At 44.8% G+C, this 19,145-nt stretch overlaps 1 protein-coding gene across 2 annotated transcripts in view; it reads right to left on the bottom strand.

The window, feature by feature from the left end:
* SLC13A1 (solute carrier family 13 member 1) overlaps positions 1-19,145 on the bottom strand; it is a 66,105-nt gene that overhangs the window by 13,431 nt on the left and 33,529 nt on the right. For both annotated transcript variants that reach the window (XM_066589889.1, XM_066589888.1), the window contains exons 8-12: positions 3,971-4,125; positions 3,099-3,218; positions 1,661-1,759; positions 1,477-1,578; positions 157-260 (exon numbers count right to left, since the gene is read on the bottom strand). In XM_066589889.1, coding sequence (XP_066445986.1) covers positions 157-260; positions 1,477-1,578; positions 1,661-1,759; positions 3,099-3,218; positions 3,971-4,125 — 580 coding nt within the window. The remainder of the gene's footprint in view (positions 1-156; positions 261-1,476; positions 1,579-1,660; positions 1,760-3,098; positions 3,219-3,970; positions 4,126-19,145) is intronic.

A 19,145-nucleotide genomic window follows, 5' to 3' on the forward strand; every position in this document is an offset into this window, starting at 1 on the left:
GAACCAAATAATCAGCATCATGAATGTAATTTTCCATTATTTGCTTTTGAAATTGTCTAATTTAAAGCATATGTAGATACCCATTGTGTGTAGCTACTTAAAGGTAACCATGAATTCATAGCAGGTTGCCAGTAAATTGTCTAGAAAATACTCAACTGATTTTTTCGGCAGTTTTCATTTTCCAGGGATATGCAGGGATGATGAAGAAAAATAGTCCCAACAGCAAAGCAGCTGTTGAATCAGTAGCATAGCCTTTGTACCTACAAATAAAGATAATTAAGACTCTCTAGATATTTTGGACATCTACAATGGAATAAATGCTATAAAATGTATTAGTTAGAAGCCTCTTATATCTTGTTCAGGGGAACTGCTCCCTTATGTGTCTTTTTATCAAAAAAGAGAATCAAACCTCAACACAAGGAGAGGAAAAATATTTCCACTGAAATGTTATGGAATGTATCACCCCTTTCCTGTGCTGTGATTCCATCCTGGTTTTCAATAAAGGGGTTCTGTCATTAGAAAAAAAAAATTAATACTTACTTATTCCTTCCAGGCAGTCTTTTTACCACGTCTTCTCCTCACCGATCTTCTCCTGGCTCCTCCTGTCTCCCGGTTCATGTCACCTCCAGACGATTCTTCTATATTCTGTGATTTGGGTATATTCTCGGCATTCTGCTTCCTGCAGGTCAGTGTACGCTACGTCAGGTGCGTAACTATAGGGGATGCAGAGGATGTGGTTGCACTAGTGATGTAGCACACACAGACCTGCAGAAAGTGAACTGTAGCGAATGGGCGCTACATAACAGGAAGAAGAGGATCCGGATGGCTGGCGGTGAGGTGACCCAGGGGACTGGAGGAGCCAGGAGAAGATCAGTGAGAAGAAGATGCAGTAAGTAGACTACATGGGGACAAATAGGTAAGTATTGAATTTTTTTTTCTAATGACAAAACCCCTTTAAGTTAGCAGATCTCCTGAATGGGATGTGAAAGCAGTCTAATAAGTGCGAAAACTAAATATGTCTGAATTGTTCTCTTATTGATACACTTATACAGTGAGATGTGCTGCAGGCTTCTGTTGGAGGTATACTGTACATTGGGAGCTTTTTCAGTGTATACATATAATGCAGGCTGAAAACATGATGTGCCACGGGGCCTTAGTTATCTGCTTATTCTCTTTTAATTATCATCTTGTATGATTTTTGTGTTGACATATAGATTCAATTACTAGTTTCCCATTGAGTTATGATCCCAAGTTACAATATTTTCCAATTACAATGGTTGTTCTGGAACAAATTGTTACTATTATAACTTGAGGGAGCACTGTAAATGTACACAATCCATTAAAATATTTAATTGTCTACTTGTACGAATGTTTAAATGGAAAGATTTTTCTGTGTTTTGTAACATGATATATGTGAATTATATATCTATATATTATAAGAAAATAAACCAATGTCTAGAATAGGATAACACTTACTCAGGAAATAGTGCAGACCATCCAGGTATAAATCCGGGATCTCTGGTAAACCACAGAAGAGCCATTAGAAGGAAAAGGATGAAAGTCATAATTTCCTGATAACTAGAAAAAAATGAATATGTATTTTGTATTCTACATTCTTGATTTGCTCAATTTTTATATTTATATATATTTTTTTCTTTACCTCAGAGGGCCAAGTTTTTTGTATTCATCCAAAATGACTTTTGCAGAAGCAATTTCCCTTTGTGTTTTTGCTTTGCCGCATTTAAACAGCTCTTTAAAGCTTAAATAAAAAAGAAAAACAATGTGTATATCTGCTAAAGGCTAAGGTGTTACATTGTGACTATACATGTACACAATATCTAACAAAGCATATTAAAGAGCTTCCAAAAATACACATATATACTACAGTTGTAAAATGATTGCCGTTGCATAATGTATGACAAGAGTTACTTCCACTATTACTTTCAGTGGGGAGAAAACTAAAGACTAAAGCTGTGTTTACACTTGTTTGTTCTTTTGTTCTTCTTCATGTATGTCCTATCAAAATACTAAATAAACAGATCTTTATTTGATGAATCACATTCATTTTTGGATGAATACTAATCATGCCAGGCAACTGTGAAATTCCTTTTCTAAGGCCACCTTCACATGGCTGGAAACGGTCAGGAATTTCCACTGGTGGAATCGCTGCGGAAATTCTTCAGTGTTTCCAGTACAGAAATCTTTTGCAGATGGTGCAGAAATTTTCCACAATAAATCTGCAGCATTTTTGAAAGACACTCAGCTGCAGAAATAAAAGGGTTAGAATACGGCTGATCCCCCATTTAAAATGCAACCCAATCTGCACCATTTCACTAAGTGTGAATGTACTCTCACAGTGCCCTACAACAGAGGTGTAACTTGAAGCTCCTGGGCCCCAATGCAAAACCTGTAACGGGGCCCCCAACTATAATGCTTTATTCATAGTACTGGGCTCCCTTTATGGAAGTGAGAATTTATTAATGCAAAGAAGGTGTTGAATCCAATTGATTATTCTGAATATGTAAAAGGGAACGACCGATATTGCACAATGAATTAGATACATGGTTATAGTCCAAGCAGAAAGCCTCTGTTCTGCAGTTCTAAGACAATAAACAGCTATATTTCACAAGAATATCTGTGTCTGAACCGTTGCCTTCTGTTCTGTTGCATTGCACAGGCATTCACATACACTGGGTTTTAGAAATAATGCAATACTGTATTCCCTGATGTATAATTAAAAATATAACAGACCATTAGTATATTTTGTGGCCTGTACAGCGGCTTTCAGGCTGCAGCAGCACCTCATTCGTGAGTTCCAATATTTGTACAATGTACTATGAGAGTTATATTGCTCCATGCTAGCTATGTTAATTAAACAGCATCCACATATTCACAGCATTAAAATCAGAATGTATTCATTCCAATATGTCCTGGCCGTCTACAGTAATAATGATCTGATCTTATACATACTATACACATGTAATGATCAATTTTATAGAAAGTCTGTTAACCTAAGAATTGTCTTGAATTATAGAAGAAAAGTTGCTGAGGGGCATTTAAATATATTTTTCTACCCATAATGAAAATTATATCCTTACTTGAATCCCAAGAAGAGCCACTGAAGCCATAACCATGAAAGTATCATCAAAATGATGGTGATTGGAATGCAGAGAAGAAACCATGTTCCAAAATTAATCTCTGTGCTCCCTGGATAGCGCCTAAAAGAAAAATCCACATAGAAACGGCAAAAGTTGATTAAAAAGTACACTTTGTTTTTCAAGAATCTATATACATTTTAGGTTTTACTTCTTTTTTCCACAAAGCTACAATTTTTTACAATCAAATCAACTTTGAAAGCACATTGGTGGGCACACAAAGATACTTCAGTATCTCTTCCCAGTGCAGCAATCACCACATTTATTAACAGAATACACTCTTTGAACAACCTACCTTGTCTGACACCATCAAAAATGTTGAAAAAAGTAAGAACAGTGGCTTCTGAAATATACCTTCAGAAATCCACATCCCTTTTCTTTTAGTGGGCATTCATGCTGTAGTCTATACTGCTTGGATTTTTTCTGCATGTAGATATTAATTCCGTGTGTGGGAAAAAAAAGAAATGCCATTTCATCTCTTGAAAAGGATTCTACGCATCCAGATTGAAAGGAGCTAAATCCGCATGCGAATCCGGGACAATATATTTACAAAGCTGCTGTAGAAATCTGCAGCTGAGCTGTGGATTTGTGCCATAGTTTTTAGAAGGGAAATCCATTCAGAGAAATCTGCGTCAGATTTTGCCATGTAAACATACCCTTATCGAGGCCTACTAATTGAAATAAAACTTTCCTTTTAATTTATGCTGCAAGTTTTTCTTGGTTCCAAGGAATCATTGTGTAATGTCATATTTTAATTCACTGTCATCCGTTTAGACTATGGAAATAATATAACAGGTGAATAAAAGTTAGCTTACGTTTGAAACGTTTCAGCAAAAATCAAGTTAGTCGATGTTCCAGTAATGGTAGTCAGTCCCCCAATTGTTGATGAATATGCAATGCACAAACACATTGCTTTACACATCATTTGGTCTTTTTTAGTTCTGTATTTATTTTCTGAAACTGGCTGAATCTGCAACAAAACAAAAAAAAAAAATAGAGGGAGAATTTATTAAGGGCTGAGCAACATAATTGTGTTATGAAGGCAAAAAGCAAAAAAAAACAATCTGAGAATTATAGTGTGTGCCATAGTTGCTTATTAATTTGTGACCTTCCACCCTTATTGTGCTTCACTTGCCACTTTTTCAAAGTGGCAGGAAGAGTGGGCACGGCTTAGTGGGAGAAGCAGGGCCCTGTATGACTCAACATTTGTACTATAATTTATCACAGATCATGGCATAAATTATGGTGCAAATCTATGACAGCTCATAGCTGGTGTAAATTTTAATTTCTAGTGCATCAACAGCAAAAGATGAACCAAGCTGATTAAAAGATGTGTGCCACTTTATAATTTTGAAACATCTTTCACATGAAATGTAAATGATAGTTGTTATATTACCAAATTATACTTAAAATGTAAACCTTCAAGGGAAAAAACAATTGATGACATATCATCAGGATAGGTCATGAATAGTTGATCAGCCGTGGTCCATCGCTTGGGACCCTGACTGATCAGCTGAGTGCACACATTTGGTCAGCGTCGCAAATACATAGAGTTTGGAGTGGAAGCCTCTGCACCAACCTCCATATAGTGGTCGGCGCTTGTAAATGCAGGCATGGCTCCCATTGATTTCAATGAAAGCCATGCCTGCAGTTAGAAGTGCCAGCCACTACACGGAGGTCAGCATGGAGGCTTCTGTGTATTTGCAGCGCTGACAGCATGCGCCCACTGAGCTGATTGTTCAGGTTCCAGAGCGACAGACCCCAGCCAATCAACTGTTGGATAGGTCATCAATAGTGTTCTCCCTGGAAAACTCCTTTAAGCTTTAATGACATACATGTATGCCATAAGGTTCTAGGGTGGGTATGGAGTGGGTTTCAAAGCTGAGCCCACTCCATACGCAGTGGATGTGGGGTATGTAAAACAGCCTGCACTGGCTGCAAATGGAGCCAAATCTGATTACAGTGATTTAACCACTTAGAAGTTATGATCATTGCTGACTTTGGTGGAACAGATGGAGTTTAGGGGAAAATAAAGATATTGTTGTAATCAGCAGTACTGTGGCTGCAAAGCTATGTCAACATGGGGACATGACAGGTCCTCTTTAACCCCTTAACGACCAGCCCATAGTGTTTTTACGTCCTCCCGAAGTGGGCTTTATTCTCTGAGGACGTAAAAACATGCGATGTGCCGATGTGGCACGGATGCGCAGAAGGCCGGCGAGCCCGGCAAATTCAAAATCTCCCTGCACCCGGCTGTCACAGATAGCCGAGTGCAGGGAGATATGACTGGGGACCGCTGTATGCGGTTTCCAGTCATATGATCACCGTTATCCATCAGATGACGGTGATCATATAAAGTTAAAAAGTAAAAAAAAAAAAAAAAGTTAAAAGTTTATAAAGTTAAAGTTTCATCTCCCCTTACGGATCATATCCATAAGGGGGGATGAAATTACGTACCCAAGGTCCCCGGATTTGTTCCCTGATGGGATGTTCATCCGTGGACCTTACCCCAGCTTCTGCGCATGCGCCCGTCAGCATGATGGCGGACGCATGCGCAAAAGTGAAATATTGCCCAAGAAATTTAAAATCTCCCTGCTCCTGGCTACCAAAGAGAGCCTGGAGATGTCACGGGGAGCCGCGGTATGCGGTTACTGGTCACGTGATCGCTGTTATCCAATGCATAATGGCGATCACGTAAAAGTTCTTTAAAAAGTGGAAGTTTCATCTCCCCTCACCGATGCGATCGGTGGGGGGAGATGAGACATCTTCTCGGAGGCTTCCGCATTTTAATCTAGATGCGATTATCCTCCATGGACCCTTCCGGCTGCTGCGCATGCGCCCGCCGGCAAAATGCCGGACACATTCGCAGGAGCCGGGGAGCCCAGGAAATTTTAAATCTCCTTGCTCCTAGCGACCAACGATCGCTGAGTGCTTGGAGCAGTGACCGGCGGCCTCGTTGAGCGGTCCCTGGTCACGTGATAAAGTAGCGATCTAACATTAGGCCGGTCACACATGACCGGAGAGGAATTACGGGTTCTGCATGCGCTTGATCAGCAGTAATCCACCCAATTTGTGGGTCGGAATTACGGAATCCACTCGCAGAAACAGAACACGGCATGCTATATTTTACCGTGGATATCCGCGACCTAGAGCCCATTGTGCTCTATGACCGCGGATATACCCGCAGCCCATATGCAAACACATTGTGTACGGGCTGCGGGTACCTGGGTCATCTCTAAGCGACGGCGCGGGAAATAAAAACAAACAACGGTGTACTGCGCATGACCGCCTGTGTGAGTAGACAGTTATGCGCAGTACATTACGTGGCCGTACGCAGGGTCACAGCCGGGCTCACAGCTGGAATCCGCTGCGGGCCTCCGCAAGCGGATTCCACCTAAGGCCGTGTGAGCCCGGCGTTATTCAGACCGCTACCTGTTATCCGTAATTTACAAGAAGCCCCGGGAACGTTCGTCTTCCTGCAGTTCCAGGAGCACCTTGTTGAGCGCCTTCTGTGTGAGACCGCTGCACCGCAGCAAGATTACAAAGCCTCACAGAGCGCCACTTTTTACACCCCATACCTGCCGCTGAGGTTACGAAATACCCCCCAAAAAGCATGAGAGGAGGGGGGATACACGGTTTTCTTGCCCCATGTGCCCAACCCAACCAGCCTCCGTAATTACCCCTGTCTTCGGACATAAAACGCAGTTTATATTATTACCTTTATCTAATATTTAGGGAATGCCAAAAAATGGGGATGGCGGGGGGGGTGGGGGGGGGGGTGAAGGGGGGGGATTATTTTTAGGAAGTCAATTTTTTTTCCGTATAAGTGGGCAATGGGGCCTGGAATTTATTCAGTTCTGCCCTGAAATCCAGCGGGCATTCCCTCCATTATGGGCCTAGCCATGTGTCCTGTAACTAGATTAGGGCCACAATGGATATGTTTCTGAACACGGGACAAACAGGGGTATCCATTTTGGGGTGAAAGTCTTCATTCCTATGTACACTGTACAAAAAAAACAGTTTTTAAATTGACAAAATTGCCAAAAAATGAAAATCGTAATTTTTTCCTTCTGCTTTGCTTAGATTCATTCAAATACTGTGGGGTCAAAATACGCAGTACACCCCTAGATGAATTCGTTACGGGTCTAGTTTTCAAAATGGGGTCACTTGTGGGGGTTTTCCATCGTTTTGGTCACTCAATGGCTCTACAAGTGTGCAATAGGGCCTAAATCTCCTTCTAGCAAAATTTCTGTTCCGAAAGCCACCGGTTGCTCCTTTCATTTTGGGCCCCATTGTGCATCCAGACATATGATTAGGGCCACAATGGGTATGTTTCTGAGCACAGGACAAATAGGGGTATCCATTTTGGGGTGCAAGTCTTCATTCATATATGTGTTGTACAAAAAAACCTGCTTTTAAAATGACAGAATTACCAAAAAAATGAAAATCGTTATTTTTTTCCTTCAGCTTGGCTTAGATTCATTTAAAAACTGTGAAGTCAAAAAAGTCATCTTACCCCTAGATAAATTCGTTAAGGGGTCTACTTTTCAAAATGGGGTCACTTGTGGGCGTTCTCCATCGTTTTGGTCACTCAATGGCTCTACAAATGTGCAATAGGGCCTAAATCTCCTTCAAGCAAAATTTCTGTTCCGAAAGCCACCGGTTGCTCCTTTCATTTTGGGCCCCATTGTGCATACAGACGTAATACTAGGGCCACAATGGGTATGTTTCTGAGCACGGGACAAACAGGCTTATCCATTCTGGGGTGCAAATCCTCATTTTCATGTGTACTATAGAAAAAATTCCTGTCTTTAAAATGACATATTTGCAAAAATATGAAATTTTAGTTTTTCTCTTCTAAATTGCATTGACTCCTAAAAGAAAACTGTGGGGTTAAAATACTCATGACACCCCTTAGTGAATACGTTAAGGGGTGTAGTTTTTAAAATGGGGTCATTTGTGGGGGTATCTATCATTTTGACTCCTATGAGCCTTTCCAATCTTGGCTTGGTGTAGGAAAACAAAGTGTCCCTCAAAATGCTGAAAAGTAATGTTAAATTTGTACGTCTCCTAAATGGTTAAAAAAACCAAAAGTTTTTCCAATGTGCGCCCAAAATAAAGTAAACGGATGGAAATATATATCTTAGCAAAAATTTCTATATTATGTTTGCACATATTTGAGATATTGCAGTTGGAAATGTGAAAAAATGACGATTTTTTCAAAATGTTCCCAATTTTGGCGCTTTTAATAAATAAACACAAATTCTATCGGTCTTTTTTTTCCGCCTAAATGAAGTACAACATGTGGCGAAAAAACAATGTCAGAATCGCTTGGATATGCAAAACCTTTCTGGTGTTTTTCCATGCTAAATTGACACGTCAGATTTGCAAAATTTGGCCTGGTCATTAAGGCGCAAACAGGCTTGGTCACTAAGGGGTTAAGGATTGCCTTTGATAGAGATTAAAAGGCTAACATTAAAAAGTACAATATACTGCAACATAAAAGTATTGTAGCATATTGTACAAGCGATTACATGTTCTAGTGCCCTCGTGGGACTGAAGCAAAATGATGTAAAATTAAGTTTTTATGAAATGTTGAAAAACAAAATAAAATACATTAAAAGTTTAAAAAAAAAAAACTTTTCCTATTAACTAAACAATAAGAAAAACATAAATAGTATCACTGCATCTGTGAAAGTCTGAACTATTAAATTATTGCATTTTTTCAAAATGTCGAATGTGATACAAAAATATATACTCTCAGAATTGCAATTTTTTTGTCTCTCTGTCTCTTCCCAAAAAATTCAAATATAAAACATAAAAAGTACATATATGTGGAATTGGCGCAATCTTACTGATCCTCAGAGTGAAGTGCACAAGTTATTTTTACCACATCTTGAGCGCGATAAGAACAAAACTAAAAAACTACAGCCCAATTGTGCTTTTTCCCCTTTTCACTCCGTTTCAAAATGTGTAAATGTTTCTTAATGCATTGTATTGTAGTTTAAATGGTATGGTTGACAAATGCAACTCGTCCTTCAAAATACAAGCTGTCATAGGGCATAAAAGGGGATAAAAAATTCCCCCCAAATAGCTGGTATTTAAAGGGTTAAAGCATCAAAATAGGGCTTGCCAGTATTGGAGAACCAAATATAAATTATAGTTATGACTATTGATTTACAATACACTACCAATATGTACAATGATGGAACCTTGCTTGGCGCAGAGTGTTAAGGCAGCAGAAATGCAGTCCTAAGCTCTCGTTCACGACCTGAAGGTTGTGAGTTCAATCCCTGCATGGTTCAGGTAGCCGGCTCAAGTTTGACTCAGCCTTCCATTCTTACGAGGTCGGTAAAATGAGTACCCAGCTTGGTGGGGGGTAATAAAAAAATTACCTGAAAGCGCTGTGGAATAAGTTGGCGCTGTACAGATAACAAGATTTATTTATTTTATTATTTTAACCTGATTAGTATCTGAAACATGGAAAATACAGCCATGTGAACAAACCTGAGTGAATAAGGCGTTAGTCTCCAACTAGTTGCCAAACAGCAGTTTTTATGGTTCTTGTGAGAGAATTAGCTGGGGATTGTCTTTGCTGGGGTCAAAGGACACATTTCTTCTCCAGAAATCACAGAGTCAGCAGCTAAGAGTAATGGCCTATTTGCACGTAATGATTATCGCTCACAATCCGTTCAAATGAATGAATTTGAGCGATAATCGTGCAGTGTAAATGCAGAAAATAAAACACTCACTGATCATTTGTAAGTCATTATTGTTGATTTTCAGTCAGCATTAAAACTATCGCTAGATTGATAGCTTCTCGTTTCGTGTAAATGCTCAGCGCTCCACATAGAAGGTGAAGCACTGAGCAAGAAGCCCGCAATCCAGCTGTAAAGTCTGCAAGTGTAAACACTCTACACGAGCGCTAACGACCTTAGCACTGATGTCAGCACTCATGCAGCCGTTTACCTGACTGTCATCCCACGTGAAAGGGCCATAAGTCTAAAGTGACACACAGCCGGTATTATTGTGCATGGTTGGAAGTGAAATATACAGCCTTGCCTCCCTGGCACTTACTAATACACGAAGGTAATACACAAAGACGCCGGTCTATCAGCTCATATAACAAACTGGTTGAAGCAACTGTACTTGCAGTTCAGAACTTAAGCTCACACAGACCAACTTCTCTGTGTTCCCCAGACAGATCAACTCCCTGTTCCCCGAGTGACTCTTAGATAACCACCCCTGGATTAATTACCCAGCAGATGGATCCTCTCTGTTACCTCACGTAAGCAAGGAATCTAGAGGAATGTAGCTTCCATTAATAGCCACTCATATAGTTTTATCACACTGTGAACAAAGTCCCTAATGTCAATAGCCGTGGAGGTCCTCACCACTGGTGCAGCTTATTAGTATTTTGTAACATACTGTATTTATGGCTTACTGTTAGGGATGAGCGAGCATACTCGTCCGAGCTTGATACTCGTTCGAGTATTAGGGTGTTCGAGATGCTCGTTACTCGAGACGAGCACCACGCGATGTTCGAGTTACTTTCACTTTCATCTCTGAGAAATTTGCACGCTTTTCTGGCCAATAGAAAGACAGGGAAGGCATTACAACTTCCCCCTGTGACGTTCAAGCCCTATACCACCCCCCTGCAGTGAGTGGCTGGCGAGATCAGGTGTCACCCGAGTATTTAAATCTGCCCTGCCCGCGGCTCGCCACAGATGCATGCTGACATAGATCAGGGACAGTGCTGCTGATGCTGCTGCTGCTATAGGGAGAGTGTTAGGTGTTATTTTAGTCTTCAAGAACCCCAACGGTCTTTCTTAGGGCCACATCTGACTGTGTGCAGTACTGTTGAGGCTGCTTTTAGCAGTGTTGCACAATTTTTTTTTTTGTATATTGCGCGTGCAGACCATAGGGTCCTCAGTCTGCAGTCATTTTACTCAGTATAGGGGCAGTACTGGTGAGGCAGGGAAAGAGGTATACTGGCCAGATACGCAGTGGGCTTTTCCCCAAAACTTCCAAAAAATACAATATTAGGCCTGCCTGTCCCTGCCTTCAGTTTACTGCGTCTCTGCTGGGGGTAGTAGTTGTTGAATTAATACCCAGCCTTGCGCATAATTGTTACCTGGCTCTGCAGTGCGTTACGTACGCGAAGTCAGCCTCCAACAGGGCAATCGAAATACAGTGTATATCACAGGCAGTGTGGTTGTACCCACAAAGTTTAAAGATATACAAGATTTGGCCTGCCTGTCAGTGCCTTCCGTTTACAGCGTCTCTGCTGAGGGGAGTAGTTGGTGAATTAATACCCAGCCTTGCGCATAATTGTTTCCTGCCTCTGCAGTGCGTAACGTACGTGAAGTCAGCCTCCAACAAGGAAATCGAAATACAGTGTATATCACAGGCAGTGGGCTTTTTCGCAAAAAGTTCAAAAAAATACAATATTAGGCCTGCCTGTCACTGTCTTCCGTTTACTGCGTCTCTGCTGGGGGTAGTAGTTGTTGAATTAATACCCAGCCTTGCGCATAATTGTTGCCTGCCTCTGCAGTGCGTTACATACGCGAAGTCAGCCTCCAACACGGCAATCGAAATACAGTGCATATCACAGGCAGTGTGGTTGTTCCCACCGAATCAAAAAATATACAAGATTTGGCCTGCCTGTCAGTGCCTTCCGTTTACAGCGTCTCTGCTGGGTGTAGTAGTTGTTGAATTAATACCCAGCCTTGCGCATAATTGTTGCCTGCCTCTGCAGTGCGTTACGTATGCGAAGTCAGCCTCCAACCACAGGCCAATAAGCGGCACATTTAATTACAGCATTCTGTTTCTGCTAATCTCGTAATACATCATGCTGAGGGGTAGGGGTAGGCCTAGAGGACGTGGACGGGGGCAAGGACGCGGAGGCCCAAGTCAGGGTGTGGGCACAGGCCGAGCTCCTAGTCCAGGTGTATCGCAGCCGACTACTGCGGGATTAGGAGAGAGGCAAGTTTCAGGGGTCCCCAGATTCAACTCACAATTAATGGGTCCACGCGGTAGACCTTTATTAGAAAATGAGCAGTGTGAGCAGGTCCTGTCGTGGATGGCAGAAAGCGTATCCAGCAATCTATCGACCACCCAGTCTTCTACACCGTCCACAGCTGCAACTCTGAATCCTCGGCTGCTGCTCCTCCTTCCTCCCAGCCTCCTCACTCCATGAAAATGACACATTCTGAGGAGCAGGCAGACTCCCAGGAACTGTTCTCGGGCCCCTGCCCAGATTGGGCAGCAATGGTTCCTCTCCCACCAGAGGAGTTTATCGTGACCGATGCCCAACCTTTGGAAAGTTCCCGGGGTCCGGGGGATGAGGCTGGGGACTTCCGGCAACTGTCTCAAGAGCTTTCAGTGGGTGAGGAGGACGAGGACGATGAGACACAGTTGTCTATCAGTGAGGTAGTAGTAAGGGCAGTAAGTCCGAGGGAGGGGCGCACAGAGGATTCGGAGGAAGAGCAGCTGGACGATGAGGTGACTGACCCCACCTGGTTTGCTAAGCCTACTGAGGACAGGTCTTCAGAGGGGGAGGCAAGTGCAGCAGCAGGGCAGGTTGGAAGAGGCAGTGCGGTGGCCAGGGGTAGAGGCAGGGCCAGACCGAATAATCCCATAACTGTTTCCCAAAGCGCCCCCTCGTGCCATGCCACCCTGCAGAGGCCGAGGTGCTCAAAGGTCTGGCAGTTTTTCACTGAGAGTGCAGACGACTGACGAACTGTGGTGTGCAAGGTTTGTCGCGCCAAGATCAACCGGGGAGCCACCACCACCAGTATGCGCAGGCATATGATGGACAAGCACCCCACAAGGTGGGACGAAGGCTGTTCACCGCCTCCGGTTTGCACCACTGACTCTCCCCCTGTGTCCCAACCTGCCACTGAGATCCAACCCCCTCTCAGGACACAGGCACGACCGTCTCCCGGCCTGCACCCACACGCTCACCTCTGCTGTCCTCGGCCCCGTCCAGCAGTGTCTCTCAGCGCAGCGTCCAGCCGTTGCTAGCGCAACTGTTTGAGCGCAAGCACAAGTACGCCGCCACGCTCCCGCATGCTCAAGCGTTAAACGTGCACATAGCCAAATTGATCAGCCTGGAGATGCTGCCGTATAGGCTTGTGGAAACGGAGGCTTTCAAAAACATGATGGCGGCGGCGGCCCCGCGCTACTCGGTTCCCAGTCGCCACTACTTTTCCCGATATGCTGTCCCAGCCCTGCACGACCACGTCTCCCGCAACATTGTACGCGCCCTCACCAACGCGGTTACTGCCAAGGTCCACTTAACAACGGACACGTGGACAAGCACAGGCGGGCAGGGCCACTATATCTCCCTGATGGCACATTGGGTGAATTTAGTGGAGGCTGGGACCGAGTCAGAGCCTGGGACCGCTCACGTCCTACCCACCCCCAGAATTGCGGGCCCCAGCTCGGTGGTGGTATCTGCGGCGGTGTATGCTTCCTCCACTAAACCCCCCTCCTCCTCCTCCTCCTACGCAACTTCTGTCTCGCAATCCAGATGTGTCAGCAGCAGCACGTCGCCACCAGTCGGTGTCGCGCGGGGTGGCAGCACAGCGGTGGGCAAGCGCCAGCAGGCCGTGCTGAAACTACTCAGCTTAGGAGAGAAGAGGCACACGGCCCACGAACTGCTGCAGGGTCTGACAGAGCAGACTGACCGCTGGCTTTTGCCGCTGAGCCTCCAACCGGGCATGGTCGTGTGTGACAACGGCCGTAACCTGGTGGCGGCTCTGCAGCTCGGCAGCCTCACGCACGTGCCATGCCTGGCCCGCGTCTTTAATTTGGTGGTTCAGCGGTTTCTGAAAAGCTACCCACGCTTGTCAGACCTGCTCGGAAAGGTGCGCCGACTCAGCGCACATTTCCGCAAGTCCCACACGGACGCTGCCACCCTGCGGACCCTGCAACATCGGTTTAATCTGCCAGTGCACCGACTGCTGTGCGACGTGCCCACATGGTGGAACTCTACGCTCCACATGTTGGCCAGGCTCTATGAGCAGCGTAGAGCTATAGTGGAATACCAACTCCAACATGGGCGGCGCAGTGGGAGTCAGCCTCCTCAATTCTTTACAGAAAAGTGGGCCTGGTTGGCAGACATCTGCCAGGTCCTTGGAAACTTTGAGGAGTCTACCCAGATGGTGAGCGGCGATGCTGCAATCATTAGCGTCACCATTCCTCTGCTATGCCTCTTGAGAAGTTCCCTGCAAAGCATAAAGGCAGACGCTTTGCGCTCGGAAACGGAGGCGGGGGAAGACAGTATGCTGCACCCACGGATGGAAGCATCGTTCTCTATCACCATAAAAAACGGGGACCTTTTAGCTTTATCAATCTGTGTATTATATTCATCCTCCTCCTCCTGCTCCTCCTCCTGAAACCTCACGTAATCACGCCGAACGGGCAATTTTTCTTAGGCCCACAAGGCTCAGTCATATGACTTTTGTAAACAATGTTTATGCGTTTCAATCCTCATTAAAGCGTTGAAACTTGCACCTGAACCAATTTTTATTTTAACTGGGCTGCCTCCAGGCCTAGTTACAAATTAAGCCACATTAACCAAAGCGATTAATGGGTTTCACCTGCCCTCTTGGTTGGGCATGGGCAATTTTTCTGACGTACATTAGTACTGTTGGTACACCAATTTTTTGGGGCCATCGCCTACAGTGTAATCCTAGTAATTTTTATGGGCTTCGCCTGCACTCATGCTACAGCAAGGTGTGTGGGGTTGGCCTACACTTTTGCTACATAAATGTAACTGGGGCCTTGTCTATACTGCAACTACTGAAATGTGAAAGAGACTGTTATCTCCCTAAACTGCTGCAACGGGAATGTTACTGTGGCCTGTCTTGACTGCTACTACTACTGAAATGGAACTAAGACTGTGCTCCCCCTATACTGCTGCTAGTGATATGTTACTGGGGCCTGTCTTGAATGCTACCGCTGAAATGTTACTAATTCTGGGCTCTGCCTATACCGCCGCTGCTAATGCTATGTCACTGGGGTGTGGAAACGGAGGCTTCCCAAAGACATGATGGTGGCGAGGCCATTTCCCACCAACGCGGTTACTGTTAAGGTGCATATAACCACGGACACGTGGAGAGGACACGCAGTGCCTCAAAAACATCCCCCTCCTCCTCCAACAATGAAAACATTCTTGGCAAGTACCTTTGCATTGGTCCGTCTGGTGGCAGTCTAAGAATTTCACTTTTACGACACAACAAGAGAGCCCCCCCACCACCCCCCCGCCACGGCCCACTTAATCCAGGCCACATTCCGAAAACCAACTAAATAAAACCGCGCTACTAGGTCCGCAGTCGCCACCACATTCCCACCAACGCGGTTACTGTTAAGGTACATATTACCAGTCTGACTGGGGCATGCACTGTGGGCCGAAGCACACCTGTATTGTATGTGACGTTAGCTCTGCTGTTCAGGGCACTGCAATGGGATTTATTTATGTACCGCCGGTGGGTTCCAGGGAGCCACCCATGCTGCGGGTCCACAGGGACTTCACAATAGTGAGTTGTACCTGCCTGTGTCTATGTATTAAAAACCCTGGTCTGACTGGGGAATGCAGTGTGGGCCGAAGCCCACCTGCATTTAATCGGACGTAACCTCAGCTGTGCTGGGTAATGCAATGGGATATATTTATGTACCGCCGGTGGCTTCCTGGGACCCACCTATGCTGTCGGTCCACACGGAGTTGTAACTGCCTGTGTCTACTTATAAACAACCCCAGTCTGACTGGGGCATGCAGTGTGGGCCGAAGCCCACCTGCATTAAACCTGACGTTACCTCAGCTGTGCTGGGCACTGCAATGGGATATATTTATGTACCGCCGGTGGGTTCCAGGGAGCCACCCATGCTGTCAGTCCACACGGACTTCACATTAGTGAGTTGTACCTGCCTGTGTCTATGTATTAAAAACCCCGGTCTGACTGGGGAATGCAGTGTGGGCCGAAGCCCACCTGTATTTAATCTGACGTTAGCTCTACTATCCGGGGCACTACATTGGGACAAACTACAGGAGCAATACAGTGCTAATGAGACGTGCACAGCTACGCTAGCATTGGAGTCCGCTGTAGGCCCGTGATTGCTGATGGTTTGTGCAGAGGCCTATGTCTTGGGTACAGTGAAAGTCCGCTTCCTGCCTAGGATTGCTGAAGCTGTGGGCCGAGGCCTATGTCGTGGGCGCGGTGCAAGTCTGCCATGTTTGGCCGCTCAGATCAATTTTTGGTTCATGTCTTGGGCTTCCTAGGACCCCCCTATGCTGTTGGTGCAAACTTAGTTCCCATCGCGGTGTTTGACCTGTCTGGCACAAAGGCACTGACTGACTTGGGTAGAGGGCAGAGCGCTGACGACTTTCCCCTTGCAGTGTGGATTGAGCTATGTGACACCTTGACAGAATGAATACTGTGTGGCACATGGATTCCCCATTGCTATGCCCACGTTTGCAGCTCTTGACGGAGGTGGCACAGGATTGGAGTTCTCATTGCTTCTGTACAGCATTGTGGGCTATCGCCCCCCCCCTTTTAAAGAGGGTCGCTGCCTGGCCCTGCCAACCCTCTGCAGTGTGTGCCTGCGGTTCCTCCTTATGGCAGGCGCACTTATAAATAGATATGAGGGTGGTGTGGCTGTGAGGCCAGCGTGTGGCATGAGCACAGCTGAAGGCTGCGCAGGGACACTTTGGTGTGCGCTGTGGACACTGGGTCGTACGGGGGGGGGGGGAGGGGGTTGGGCAGCATATAACCCAAGAGAAGAGGCAGGGGTGTGTCCTGCAGGCAGTGCTTGTGCTTTGTTGGAGGTAGTGTGGTGCTTAGCTAAGGTATGCCTTGCTAATGAGGGTTTGTCCGAAGTAAAAATTAGTAGGGGGGGGGGGGCCCACTCTTGCCGCTATTGTGGCTGAATAGTGGGACCTGGGAACCTGAAATGCAGCCCAGCATGTTGGCCCTCGCCTGCCCTATCCGTTTCTGTGTTGTTTCCAGCACTTTCTTGGGTTTTGCAGATTTTCACAAATGAAAACCTTAGCGAGCATCGGCGATATACAAAAATGCTCGGGTCACCCATTGACTTCTATGGGTTTCGTTACTCGAAACAAACCCTCGAGCATTGTAAAAAGTTCGACTCGAGTAACGAGCACCCGAGCATTTTGGTGCTCGCTCATCTTTACTTACTATATATACCTAACCAGAGGTGTAACTTGAAGCTTTTGGGCCCCAATGCAAAATATGTAACGGGGCCCCCAACTATAATGCTTTATTCATAGTACTGTGTTCCCTATATCAAAAAAAGAAGCCTTATGGGCCCCCTAAGGCTCGTGGGCCCGGGGGTAACCACATCCCCTGCATTCCCTATAGTTACACCCCTGTACCTAACATGCAAGAAGTATAGGACTAAAATGTACTTTAAATTTTGTAAACCAACATATAAAATACATTTCTGAGTGCACAGACTTGCAGTACACTACACCATAAAGGATTGTTTTCACCTATTGACAATGCATTCTATTAAAAAAGGTTTTGGAAGACCATTTAACACCTGCTGTACTGAAGATATTAAGGACAGTATGCTAACAGCATAAGAAACACATCTTAAAGGGGTTGTCCCGCGAAAGCAAGTGGGGTTATACAATTCTGTATGGCCATATTAATGCACTTTGTAATATACATCGTGCATTAAATATGAGCTATACAGAAGTTATTTACTTACCTTCCCTGCGCTGGCGTCCCCGTCTCCATGGCTCCGTCTAACTTCAGCGTCTAATCGCCCGATTAGACGTGCTTGCGCAGTCCGGTCTTCTCCCTTCCGAATGGGGCCGCTTGTGCCGGAGAGCTGCTCCTTGTAGCTCCGCCCCGTCACGTGTGCCGATTCCAGCCAATCAGGAGGCTGGAATCGGCAATGGAGCGCACAGAGCCCACGGTGCACCATGGGAGAAGACCCGCGGTGCATCGTGGGTGAAGATCCCGGCGGCCATCTTACTAAGGTAAGTAAGAAGTCGCGGGAGCGCGGGGATTCGGGTAAGTACTGGATGTTTTTTTTTTTTACCCCTGCATCGGGTTTGTCTCGCGCCGAACGGGGGGGCTATTGAAAAAAAAAACCCCGTTTCGGCGCGGGACAACCCCTTTAAGTTATATAATATAAATGTAAAACTGCTTCTTTTTTGCCTTATAGGAAACTTTCACATTAGTGAGATATGTACTGGAAGTTGAAGGGACACTGTATGGTCGCTGTAGAAGTCTAGTGGGGGCCTGTGCCATATTTATGTGGGCACTGCAAGAAGTTTTTGTATGGGCACTGTATGATACTATTCATAGCGGTAATGAATGATACTATTTATCTTTCAAATTGTGTGGCACTAATCAGACTGTGAAATAAAGAAATTGAAGGCAGTACCCAAATTGGGGCTGCAAATTCAATTATATCATACAGAGATACAACATTTTGGCTAAACTATTTATAAGGGCGCTGTAGCATTATCCTAGCATTCTATGGTGCTGTAGTATAGAGCATAGTATATTTTGGGTCACTATATGGCACTATTTATCTGTTTAGTTCTGCGTATTTTTAGTGCTTAGTGCTCTCGGAGCATTATATCTTGTATTTTATGGGGACCTCATTGCATCATTTAGCTGGCTGTCATGTGGTGCTGTTTGGATGTGGTATACTACAATTTATCAGAGCATTGTACAACACTGTTAAGACACTATATTTAACTATAGGCACTTTGGGACATTCTTTGGACAATGTATTTACTATTTCTATTTTTTATTATACATACTAATTAGGCAGGTTTTTGTATTTTCTTCTGTTTGTCCCAAAATCATGAATTTGAAAACCTTCACTTTAAGAATACTGCATTTGCTCTTGGTATGCAGTACCTCTACCCTGCTGCCATGCCTATAAGGAACAAACAAGCTGTTATCTATTACGTCTTGGTGCACATATTATGTTTTGTCTTTCCTT

The sequence above is a fragment of the Eleutherodactylus coqui genome, chromosome 2, assembly GCF_035609145.1.
Source record: "Eleutherodactylus coqui strain aEleCoq1 chromosome 2, aEleCoq1.hap1, whole genome shotgun sequence".
NCBI lineage: Eukaryota > Metazoa > Chordata > Amphibia > Anura > Eleutherodactylidae > Eleutherodactylus > Eleutherodactylus coqui.